The 12,590-nt window shown below is 42.1% G+C and overlaps 1 protein-coding gene across 4 annotated transcripts in view; it reads left to right on the top strand.

Moving 5' to 3' along the window:
* The window catches only part of npas3 (neuronal PAS domain protein 3), a 470,885-nt gene that overhangs the window by 131,499 nt on the left and 326,796 nt on the right, over positions 1 to 12,590 (top strand). For 3 of the 4 annotated variants that reach the window (XM_033642411.2, XM_078175359.1, XM_078175358.1), the window contains exon 2: positions 4,253 to 4,351. The exons of the other annotated variant lie outside the window; for it this stretch is intronic. In XM_033642411.2, coding sequence (XP_033498302.1) covers positions 4,253 to 4,351 — 99 coding nt within the window. The remainder of the gene's footprint in view (positions 1 to 4,252; positions 4,352 to 12,590) is intronic. 4 annotated transcript variants of the gene reach the window in all.

Here is a 12,590-nt window from a genome sequence, read left to right as displayed (position 1 = left end):
TGCTTTGCAGAGTCTTAAGCAGTGAGGCGTTGGGGACGCACATGTGAGCATCTTCACAGCCAGAGACGAAGAATTGAGTTTGGTGACGTTATGCAGGGGACTGTTATGATTGATGAAGCTCACAGGGAACTAAGATGATTGGTCAACTTGCAGAAATGTTGGGAGGATTGGACAAAATTGCAAAGTTGCACAAAATTCAGAGGGATTGGTTAAATTTGTGTTAATTGTTGCGATCGCAATATCCTGGAGGTGCTGGGTAATGCATGAAGCACATGATGCAACCTAATATAATCAGAGCTTTCATGGTTTATACTTGGGTGTTTGCAAGTTTGAATCCTGAACTACAAACTGTGTCTATTTTACATTTTTGTTGACATTTTTTTTTACACATGCTACATATTTAGTTTTAGATTTTTGGATGTATTTTTCCCACCCCTTTACACGGCCCTAAACCATGACACTTGCTTTAGTAATTTATGTCATTGAATCTCAAGTTTATCTTCTTTCAGTGTGATTTAGCACGGCCCTTGCATAAAGTTCGAGGACTCACAAGCAACAGATTTTTATTTTTTTTAAAGAAGAAATGACACAGCTGTTGTCACACTGTGTCATTGTTAACTTGATCCTGATGTGTAAAAACTGTGGAGCCACTATAAGGTGCAGAATGATCTGAATAGTCTGCACTGCGTTACCTCATAATGTAACACGCTTACAGAAATGAATGAATGTTCACTGTGATGGATTACACAATTCATGTCTGCTAATAGGTTTTCATGTGGTGCAAAAATGAATGAAAGCTAATGGATGTCTGGGTGGTAGGACAGAAATATTAAACACAGCGGCACAGTTTGTAAAATGATAAAATGGTGGAGTATAAATGGTTTGTAGTGAATGTGCGAAATCATCAGTGTGGTCCTTAAACATGTCTTCTGAATTATGACATTAACTTGGTAGTGCTCCGACAGAACAGGAGAACTGGTTGGTTTCTGCTGCTTCATATAAAATATTATTCTTCTATGTGTAGTTCACTGAAACCTAATGGGTGCTCAAAGGCAACAGGATCCACGTTTAAAATGCACAGATCCTGGGAGGAAGCAGGAAGTCAGCAGGGGTCCAGACCTCGATTCATCCCTGTTCAAACTCAATTTTTTATTGTACAAAAAATGAATCTTTTATACACATTTTCTCAAAAGTCAGACTGATGGCATCTTTGGAAACTTGTGGATCTCCACTGCAATTTAACATGAACTTCTGGGTGTCAGAATAAAGTTTGGTTGCACAGCATGAGTTTGTACTGACTGGCCACTGACAAGCTGCTCCTTGTTTAAGGGATGGTCGGTAGGCATGCTCCTAGTTTGGACAAGCAGGCAGGAGTCCAACATGGAAGCTAAGCAATGTGCTGCTGTGGACGGGGGCAGCAACAAAACATATTTTAGCCACCTTAAAAAAAAAAAAATTAATATCAATAAAATGTTATGCTATATTAAGAATATTTTCGCTGCTTTACTTTTACATCAGACTGCCTGTTCCAATGGGAAAGCTGTCCAGGTGCTGTACACATGCCGTGTCTGGAAAACGTGAGGTCAGGCACTGGGTGCTTTTGTGCCATTTTTGAGCCAGCTCTCAAGAATGTGGCGGCAGGTTGTCTCTGAGGTTGCTAAAGAACCTTAATAAGCACCATATCATAGCCTGTTTACCTGAAATCCTGAGTGCAGAGCTGATCTTCTTCAAGGAGCTGTTTCTAATTGTGTAGGCCTATCGTCCATGGGACAGATGTAAAGCTCTGACAGCTCTGCACTAACATGATCAATTTTTCCATATTTAGCAAAGACTGATGTTTATTGAAGAGGGGAAAGATATCTGTCGGCTGTGATTGGTTGTTCCTCGTCACATGAAATACGGTGCACATAGCTGGGTTCCAAAAGTTGAACTCCGTTTATCTCAGGGTGCAGCCATTGCACCTTGAAAAGTAGGTCCTGGGAACGTGATCTCGCCCCAACGCCATTGTTCTGGCGTTCTGGCGTTTGATCGTGTCTGCCATGCATCTACATTGAAAACAGTGAGTTTGAGTGCAAAGAAACGCTGCATGTGTACAGCCCCCAGCAGCTTCAGTTCCCCATCTATGGTCCGTCAAAGCCACCAGACTCCACTGACAAAAACTAATTTAATTGAATACGAAAGTTGCTGGTCTACTGCTGCCTTGATCAGTTGGTTGGTTTGTGTCATTGTGTGACTTTGGTGACTCGGAATTAACGCCTCGTTTCTACGTACATATGTGTACAGAGACGTGTCAACGAGAAGTCCATTCATTCCTATGAGAATTTCCGTGATATCTGATGTCCCTGCGAAACTCCTCCTCTACGTAATTCAATAATAATTTGTGGTGGACTTCCAAGAGACCGTATGACAGTGCTTCCTCCAATTCAGTTGCCTGTGTTTATTGTCAAGTGAGTTTGTATGAAAAAAAATAACATGTTTATCTAGTGTTAATGCATTGTGAATATGAGTAAAGTTATTTTGCTAAATTATGGTTATACATCATATACAGGGCTGTACGTTAACTTTTTTAGCCCATAGCATTGGTGCTACAGAGGGTGTTAATTTTGTAGCACAGGCCAGAGAGTTTGTAGCACAAGTATAAAATATCCATTACCACCTCTACAAATCACAAGTAATGCGGTTCATTATACACTGCCAGTCGTTCCGGTTGCTGTTTTGCGACAAATGCATCTCTTGCTAAAAGGTGGCGGTAAGAAGTGTGGTGTTTCTTCACGTTTTTTTTTTTAAATATCTTGTTTCCCACAACGTACAAATTATCGAGCCGGATCTTCTTTGGAGCTGACCTAAAATAGCATCTACTTGTCATCGTCGTAGACTAGCCAAGGGAACTCCTTTTTCCGCTCCGCGTTGAATTTGTATGTTTTCTCTTTCGTTTTTGTCGGTATATCTTTATTTTGTGGAATTGGCACATCTTCTTCCTCTTCAAGTGTGTCTTTTTCTCTTTAGTTATCTTTTTGTTTGGGGTTTTTGTCGAGGGGCTGAAAATACCTCTTCATTTGCACCGCCGTCTTGCTGAAGTGAAGTGATGAGAGGAGAGGCTAGAGGTAACCGCACAGGAATTGTGGGAATTGTACTTGGATATACAGGATACTACGAATGGTCGTTATCACAGTAGACTACAACTACCATGTAGACTAGCATTTTTTTTTTGTGTAGGATAACAATGAGCCATCGCTCATGTCGTGTGTCAGTTTTTACGAAAAAACAACATATATGTTGCACTGTACAGCCCTGATATACAGTCAGATTGTTATTATCTGTTTGATATGAAATACAGTCAGTAAAGACCTGTCAAAATGACCGATTCATGAGCAATACAGCTGTATTTATACATTTAAGTGAAAAGTTAGAAGGCATAATTAGCTAAAAACAGGATAGCTATCTGTGTGTTGGATGCTAGAGTGCAGACATGTGACTCGTTCAGCCGTTCATATGTTTTTTTAACACTGCTACGTACCTGGCAGGTTAACATCTTCATTTATTTGTTGCCATGCAGTGTTGGTCCTGTTTTCGTCCCGGTGATTTTCCAAGCACATATTCCATATCGCTTAGCGTCCATGACAGACTCCAGCCTGCTTCACCAAACTGTGGGCGTGACTGGCGGCTGACATCTACTGTATCTACTGTCTCTACTGTATCTACTGTCTATGGATAAAAACTCCATACAACCACACTTATTATTACTATTATTACTATTCCTTGAAGGCATTGTTTCAGTCAAGGAACTTGGCTGCTAGTTTGGGGTTTACACCACAGAGCGAGGTGCCATAGTGAATTAGTAAAATGTATCTCACAATATTTCAGATTTCAGATGCTTATTAGAAGGTTTTTTTTTTATTGCCCACTGAGTTAAATGCCCAGCTGTGTCCACATGAAGCCAAATTGTCTAAATATGTTTTTCTGCAACTTATTTTAAATCATGTTGTTGAACTGGGTGCAATCTGACATTTGCATTTTTGCTGTGTATAATTATTTTAATCACTTTTAGCATCTTGTTTTATCTCTGAATTGTTTTTCTCCTGCTTTCTTTCCTTCTTTTTTTTTTTACTTTTTAAGTTTTCTCTTTCTTTTGGATTCATCTCCTTCAGCTCTCTCTTTCCCCTCCTTCCTCTTCTTCTTCTTCTTCTCCTGCTCGTTGTCTCTTCAGGCTGTCGTTAAAGAACCTCTTCACGTTTTTTTGTGTGTTTCACAGTGACCCCTACTGGGAGCGGCCGGCTAATGCAGGCAGCTGCTCCGCCGCCCGGCCCAAGACCCTTCACCTGGCCGGCCAGCAGCATACCTCCTCACCATGGTAACGTTTGTGTGCGCTCCTAGTAGCAGTAGTAGTAGAAGTAGTAGTGGTAGTAGTGTGCGTTTTTGTGTGTGTGTTTGTTTTGTTGGGTATGAGCAGTGTGAATGGTTTGCTAAACCTTTTCTTTTGATGTTATTGACTGGAAACAAGTCTTCCCATGTAACAGACCCTTTGTTGGGAGCACAGTTTCTGTTTATGGAGATATTATTTATGTTATTTCTATTTACCCAGAGTCAAACTTGTAAATACTTTTATTTCTTGCGTCTCTTTACGGAGGCATGTAGAAGATTAGCAGTGGTGGAATGTAACTAAGGACCTTTTCACACCTACCTCATCCGGTCCAGACTTTTGGACTTTCCACACTTTCCAGGTGTGGAACCTCCACGGACCACTGTCCAGACCAAACAGTCAAATCTTGGTCCAATGGAAAGAGGTGGTCTTGGTCTGGTTTGTTTTGTTTCTGGTGTCAGAACATTTTCTGCATGGTTCAGACATTACAGGAAGTTTTGGCAGGCTATTGTCAATTGATAACAGTAGTGACGATGGTTGCGCTCAGAGTAGACAGGTGTTAGCAATCAGAGCAGAGGAAAAAATAGCAGTTAAGTTGTCAAGTTGTAATAAGTGTACAGTGTAGGTTTCAGTTTGTCCATGAGCAACGAAACTTAACAAAAAGAGCCTCGGGGGGGGGAAGTTATTTTCCGAGAGGATGAGAGAGTCCGTCTACAAACCAGTCAGTGTGAAGTATAGGCAGAGGCAGCTCATGTAGATGACGAGGACAGGACGTAGGCATGCCATGTATAGGTCTTTAGTGTGCTTGTATAATTGTCCTTACAGAACAGTTTGTATGATCAATTAGAAAATGCAGACACGACAGTTCACATGCTATGAATTAGGGCCCCACAAATGACGTTATGACTTTGACGTAAAGTTACTGTGGTTGGATTTAGAAAAAGAAACATGACAAGGACGTAACTTTAAATGACTCAAGTTCACTCAGTTCCAAAAACACACGTCCTTGTGAAAGCCAAAGTTGCGCACTGCCGTTTTGCACTTACTGGAAGTGATGATGGCTTTTTTTTTTAACCACCTCTTCTTCTTCGTCTTTTTTTTAAATGGAAAATAAATTACAAACGGATGATGGAGCATTTTTGCTAACATTCGACCACCATCTCTGCCCATAAACAAACTAAACTTATGCCACCATGTCAATATGTCAGTGCTGATTAAAATGTGCCGCCATAGCTAGGAGCACGTTAGCTAGCTAGTGAATGCTAACAGATAGATAGATAGATAGATAGATGTACATACAGACCCATATCACAATACACCATTAAAAACGTAAAAAAAAAAAAAAGTTAGCTAGCAAGGCACTATAGCTAACTCAGGCTCCCTGCTGTCCCCAGCCACCATGTCAAAAGTTGAGAAGATTGTGACGTAGCTTCCCCTACATCACAAAGATGGCGTCTGTTGAGTGTGAAAGGTGTCCATCATTGCACATTGAACTTTTGGACTGTTTAGAGTGCCCCAGTAATACACTGCATTTTCTTGTAATATGCAGTGTGAACACACTTGAGCACTCAAAATCTAGTACAGAAATTTGAGACGCACTGACAGTCTCAGTTGTTGCTACATCAGCGTTCAACACCTGTAACTCTAAAGTAATCAGTGTGTTTTAATGCTGCATCACAACAGGGGTTGGGGAGATTTCTTCTTTGTGAGTGTCTTCAGTTATGTGTAAATCTTCCAGCTCTGTGTCTGAGTCTCTTTGTATGTGTGTGTTTACTGTATTTAGAGTGTGTGTGTGTGTGTGTGTGTGTTGGCTCACATGCAGTCTGGATTGCAGCTTTTGTAAGACGCCGCTTTAAAATCGTATCATTCCTCCTCAATCCGTCATCCCTCCTTCCTCTCTTTTACTGTTTCTCCTCCTCCCCCCTTTCTTCCTCCTTCCCTCCTCCATCAGAGGTCTTTGTCAGGGAACAGAGAGAAGAAGGGATTTGACACCAGGAAGTGAACTGAGGCCTGATGCATTGTGGTTGATGTTGTGGTGTGTTCCTGTGTGTTAGTGAGTGTGTGTGTGTGTGTGTGTGTGTGTGTGTGTGTGTGTGGTGGATTACAGTACTGGAGAATAAAGGGGGGATTTGTGTCGGAGTCAGGCGGAGAGCTGAAAGGAGACGGCAGTTAATAGCTCATTATAGGACGAGCTTAACACCATGTAGGCCGTATATAAACACACACACACACACACACACACAAATTCCGACTTGATAAGTGCCTCTACAATGTTTGACTTGTGAGGACATGGGCACTGTCCTCACAAGTCAGTGATGTCCTCATAAGGTGGTGCGAATACCCCTGAAATGTCCTCATATACAGGTGGTACCAACGTACGTACTTCCTGAGAGCCTTTTCACACACATCTGATATACATGAGGACTGTAGGGCTGCAACAATTTGTTTACATTTCCAAAACTGTCAGAGCAGCTGACACTTTAAATGTCTGATTTCTCCGTTCTTGCTTTAAACAGCTAAATTTGGTTGCAATATGAATTACACATAAAAACAGCATTTCAATAGCTGTGTTTTAACAATAAAATATAGTCATTGCTGTGCATAAAAATGTGTAATTTTTTATGTAACCGAAATGTCTGTTTTGAACCAGGGTTAAGTGCAGGTTTTACATTTCGGATAACAGCGGGTCTCACCCTGTTTTTATTACAGCGGAGGAGTTTAAAAGGTCCTGCAGTAACTACAGTGACACATAAAGAGAAATACATGATATTAAAAGCAGCCAGGCAGCAGAGAATGTCAGGTTCACGGCTGTAAAACTTTCACTTTTTAAAGTTACAGATTGTAAATTAGTTTCAGACTTGAAAGTCGGACCTTTATCACCATTTTGTCGTATTCATGTGAAAAGAATGGAGTCCCACAAATTGTTTATGAGGCGGTGTTTATTGTTTGTCCCTGACGGTTTAAAGTGTAAATAAAACTATGTATTATCTCGGCGACTAGAGTCCAGTCTGACCACAGGAACAAGAAGTCTGCAGTGTGTACATCCTCCTCCGTGTTTGTCACCAGTTTAACGTCTCCAGTTTAATCTCACCAGTTTGTTAGCTAAAGCTTTGTTGATGTCACTATGGTTACCTATTTTAACGGACACCTCCCAGCCAATCAGAAACAAGTGTTTTCCGTGTAATAAACACAATAGAGAAGTGTGTGTTTGTCAAGGTTTTCTGCGGCGTTTATGTGTGGCATCGTGTGTGTGTGTGTGTGTGTGTCCTCCTTTTGCTGGGTGTATTTCTAATGTTAAATGCATGCGTGTGTGTGTGTGTGTGTGTGTGAGAGAGAGAGAGAGAGAGAGAGAGAGAGAGAGTGTCTAGAAGGTGAAATTGAGATAAATGGTGGAGGAGCTGGGTGGCCACACAGGCCCCTGATATACACTCCACCTGTCTACTCTGCTTACAGCTGTGTGTGTGTGTGTGTATGTGTGTGTGTGTGTGTGTGTGTGTGTGTGTGTGTGTACTACCATACATGAACATGTAAAGTGGGTTTCTTTGATAGTGTGTGTGCATTTACATGCACGTCTCTGCCTGAGCTGGATTACCTGTGGTTGTGTGTGTAGTTGTTGATGTGTGTGTTTGTGTATAGTGTGCGTTTGTGTGTGTGTGTGTGCGAGAGTAAGCAGAGTGGTTGTAAACTAAAAGAGACAGATGTACCAGGGAGAGCTCGCCCACCGCAGCCTTGCTCACTCTCCCTCTCTCTAACACACACACATGCACACACACCAGGGAGCTGCTGTTATTCAAATAGTACTTAAGCTAGAAGAGTGTGTGTGTGTGTGTGCATGAATAGACACTAAAGGTTTGGCTTTGTAGGGACAACAGAAGATGGAGGGAGTGCAGAAATCAGAGGGGTAGTTGAGTTGTTCACTGGTGTTGGACAGAAAGATGTATCATTATCTGAAGGAACAAACAGGACGTGTGCCAGTGGATTCTTGTTTTGCTGCTCCCATACATCCATCAGTAGCATGAAGACGCTCCGAGCTACTTGATTGAGACTGTCCCTCCAAGACAAACAGCAGCGTGATTTCAGCAAATGTCCACTGGGTGTAAAAGAGGAAACAGTGAGGTTGCTTTAGAGCCACAACGTTGACTGAGAGGGGAGGTTGGGTTGGTCAGATGGGTCGACTAAACGTCTGAGTTTAACACAAGACTTCTGTTTGATTCCTGTTTACTGCCAACATGAATGCAATCTTTGCCTAACGTAGTACTTTTTGTCACTCAAAATCCAAAAAAAATATTCTTCCTTTTACACGTAGTACTATTTCTCAGTCTAGATAGTTTTGGTGTGAGGTGTTGAGTGTTGGAGATAACAAATGTCTGACTTCTCTCCACTATAATGGAACTATGACACTCTTGTGGTGCTCAAAGTACCGAAAAACTACATTTTAAAAACTCAACAGCAACGTCTCTTTCTAGAAATCATGACACAGTTAGATCCCCCTAGAGACAGGGTAAGGAGTTCGGACATCTGGAGAGAGTTCGGAGTAGAGCTTCTGCTCCTTCCTCCTTGTCGAAATGGATCAGTTGAGGTGGTTCTGGCGTCTGATCAGGGTCCTCCTGGGCGCTCCCTGTCAGTGGTGTTGTGGCATGTCCAAATGGTGGGAAGCCCTGGGGCAAACTCAGAAGACACTAGAGGGATTGTTGGTGAAGATTCTCAGGCATCCAGGTCATGGTAATCTTAAGAGCTATATTGTAGGCAACTGGACTTGAGTTTCTTGAAGATGTTTAAACTCTGTTAGGGTTCACACCCACACCAGTACGTTAGAACTGAAGAAGCCTCTTGGATGAGAGGTGAAAAGTCTTGAAGAAACTCAAGCAAGCCCAGTTGCCTATGATATAGCTCTTAAGATTTCTGGAGGGATTACATATCTCGTCAGGCCTGGGAACGCCTCGGGATCCTCCAGGAGGAGCTGGAAAGCGTTGCAGGGGAGAGGGACGTCTGGAGTACTTTCTGCCGTCCCCCATGAACCGACTTCAGATAAGCGGTTGAAAATAGACAGATGGATGGATGATGTGGTTAGTCAAGATCATCCAGTTTCATGTAGGAACTATTTTCTTTCTATCAAACTACACCCACCAACCCAATCACTGCTCAGAGGGAAGCGTGTATTTACTGTTAGCTCACCTAGCACCACCAAAAAGGACGCCATTGATGTTTACATCTCGTGCACCAGGCTCTCGTTTATTAGTAGATGCACGCTTCCCTCTGCGAAAATAGCTCCTATATGAAACTGCTCACAACAAGGTCTGTGGACTATCTTGACCAACCAGGCCATGATTTCTAGAAAGAGACATTGATATTGAGTTTTTCTGATATATTTTTGTGGCACTTATATTAGAGAAAGCAGACATCTCTACAGCAGATATCTCAAACCAAAACTGTCTTGATTGAGATATAGGACTACAGGTAGGAGGAAAAATATGTATTGACCTGTGCCTTTAACCAAAGCTGTGTCTGACTAGAAAATGCTTCTATGATGCATGATGTGGTCAGATCAGAATATGTTTACATTAATTGCTGTGCTAGCTCTAGTGTAATGGCAGCAACAGAAAGTTTACTGATTTTTCTAAATTTACGGTTTAATCAGGTAATTGGAGCCTTGTTGTTCAATATAAATGATAATGGTGGCCGGAGTGAGACCAGGTTGCCATCCAACGATCATACTTTATATACAGAACAGCGAGCCAGCACAACGCTGTTAACTGAATCTTATAAAACGAACATGAGCAGGAGGCAAATTTGTTTCTCCTAGGACGGCAAGGGCATGACCCACCCTTCTCCTCCTCTGATTGGCTAGTACTGGCTCTCTTTTTTGGTTGGGTTAGGGTTAGGCAAGAAGAGTGGGATTGGTTAGGGTTCGAGGAAGAATGTCAGGTTAAGCTAACCAGAGGCAGAGTAAGGCGGGTCTTCCCAGGAGAAACAAATCCATGAGCAGGATGTTTGGTTTGATGGGAGTTTGTTCCCCACTGACTGTCAGCATTTGGTTCTGTTAACAGTGATAATAAAGGTTCCCAAGTTTACCACCGTCGTTTCCAAACTCTGAGGCGCGATTTGTCCCTGACTGTGTCGCTGTGGTGCAGACAGATGATCAGAAAACATGTCTATGGGTCATATTTAAGGCAATTAAAAACCACAGATTCTGTTGTTCAGTTTGGAGAACTAGTTGTAATAGGAGTAATGCAGAAACAGAGACTGAGAAGAAGAACAAAGGAACAATAAAGAGATGTAAACATGTTAGTGTGGGGATTTATGACGAGGACAGAGGCAGATAGACGGAGAGATTGGAGGTGTAGCAGGTGTGCTGACTCGCCCGAGGTCTGTCCTTCAGACATGACAGCTCTAAAAACACATAAATCCTCCTCCTCCTCCTCTCCCCTGAGTTTTCTCCCTTTACTTGTTTTCCTTCTGCTCTCCTTTTCTCCTACCTCCTCCACATCTTCTCTCCATCCTCTCTTCATTCTTCACTCTGTCCTTATAATCATATTCTCCATTTTCCCTTCTCCTCTCTATTATCTTGCGTTGCTTCCTCTCCTCTTTTCACATTTGCTCCTTCCTCTCTCCTCTCAGCATCCCTCCTTCTTTCTCAATCTCTCTTAAATTTCCCCTTTTACTGTTTTAGTGGACTTAATCTATCCTTATTCTAGTGCTTTGTAATCAAGCTTTATTGATCAGCTGTTATTAGGTATGTTAATGTATTGAAACAGCAAAGATGACAGTTTTTAAACAAATTAAATACTTGTTCATTGTTAAATGCAGAACAATGAGGCGCAGCATTATTTAAAGCTGAGATGCTTTGGTTGTGTCTGGTTGCTATGATACAGAATATCCGCGGTAGAGGACCTGCTAGCTCTGGACGGTCGCTTAAAAACACCCATGTTAGGTGCCTCAGAAGCCGCTGGAGACACAGGGATGACTCGCCAAAAAACAACTGGTTTTGTACTTTGTTGGTCTTGAACAGTGGTGACGGTGGTGGTGATGACGATGATGATGCTGTCCAGCATGTCTTCCACTTCCTGATGACGAAGTCAGCTCCTCACTTTATGGCACGTATGAAATGTAGAAATGTAACATATTTCTGGTTTGCAGAAACGCACAATGCCAACATTTCCTCTGGCAACTGGCGATCCGTCTGCACCCTTTACTTCCTGTTGTAGTTTCCTCTTTCCTTCCTCGATCCTGCGTTCTTCCTCCTCTCTATACACCCTCGCTTCTCTTACAGTAACTCTGTCTTACTCCATCACATCCTTCATTCCTTCCTGTTTTCCCTCTCCAATCGTCCCTGTCTGTATTTGGCTTTCTCTTTTTCTTTGTTTCCTCTCCTTCATCACATCCTTCCTTCCTTCCTTCCTTCCTCTCCTCCATCAAGTTCACCTTCATACCTGTTTCCTCTCCTTCTCTCTCTGAGCGTCGGTTTGATGGCGGAGGTGTGATGCGTTCTGATGTGGGTGTTTTTTTTCCTCTCCCATGTCGCATGAGTCGACTTCCCGGCGTGTCGCTGACTTTGTTCAACTTTCTCTCTTTGATGCCGCACTTTCTCTCTCACCTTGGCTTTCTCTTCTAACCTACTTTCCACCTTCCTTCTAAAAAACACAATATCAATTCTCCTTCTCTCCGCCTGTGTGTCTTTTTTTATTTGGCAGCGAGCACCCTGAATTCAATAATTTAACCTTTTCTTAGTTTGTCTTTTATTTCTCTATATTTTATCATCTACCTGTGTCTTTGTCTGCCAGGAAACATGTTAATAATGGATTGTATAGATTTGTGTGTGTGTGTGTGTGTGTGTGTGTGTGTGTGTGTGTGTGAGGAGCAGAGAGCTTTTGAAGTCCTGATGTGATGTTTGTAGTCCAGGAGCATTGATCTTGAGGTCCATCTGTCTGATTGCCACTGAAATCAACAGTCAGAATGTTTGATGAGTTTTGTTTGAAAGAAATCAGCAGGAGGAGTTTTAGCTAATATCACCTGAAACCTTGTTTACCTTCCAGAAATCAAACAGCAAGACGTTAAACATTCAGCAGCTGCGCTGCCTCACGCTCCACTTTAGCTCCATAATATCCTTTATTTTTTTTTATCTGTGAAGATCAACACGTTCCTGAAGTTTCTTAGTTTTTTAAAAGTGCCTTTAAAAGTTGTTGTCATCCGTTTATTGTTCCTACATTTCCCAGAATCCTCTGGAATGCAG

The sequence above is a fragment of the Epinephelus lanceolatus genome, chromosome 15, assembly GCF_041903045.1.
Source record: "Epinephelus lanceolatus isolate andai-2023 chromosome 15, ASM4190304v1, whole genome shotgun sequence".
In the NCBI taxonomy this organism is placed as follows: Eukaryota; Metazoa; Chordata; class Actinopteri; order Perciformes; family Serranidae; genus Epinephelus; species Epinephelus lanceolatus.
Note: the sequence above shows the minus strand (reverse complement) of the source record. Positions and strands in the feature narration are given on the sequence as shown.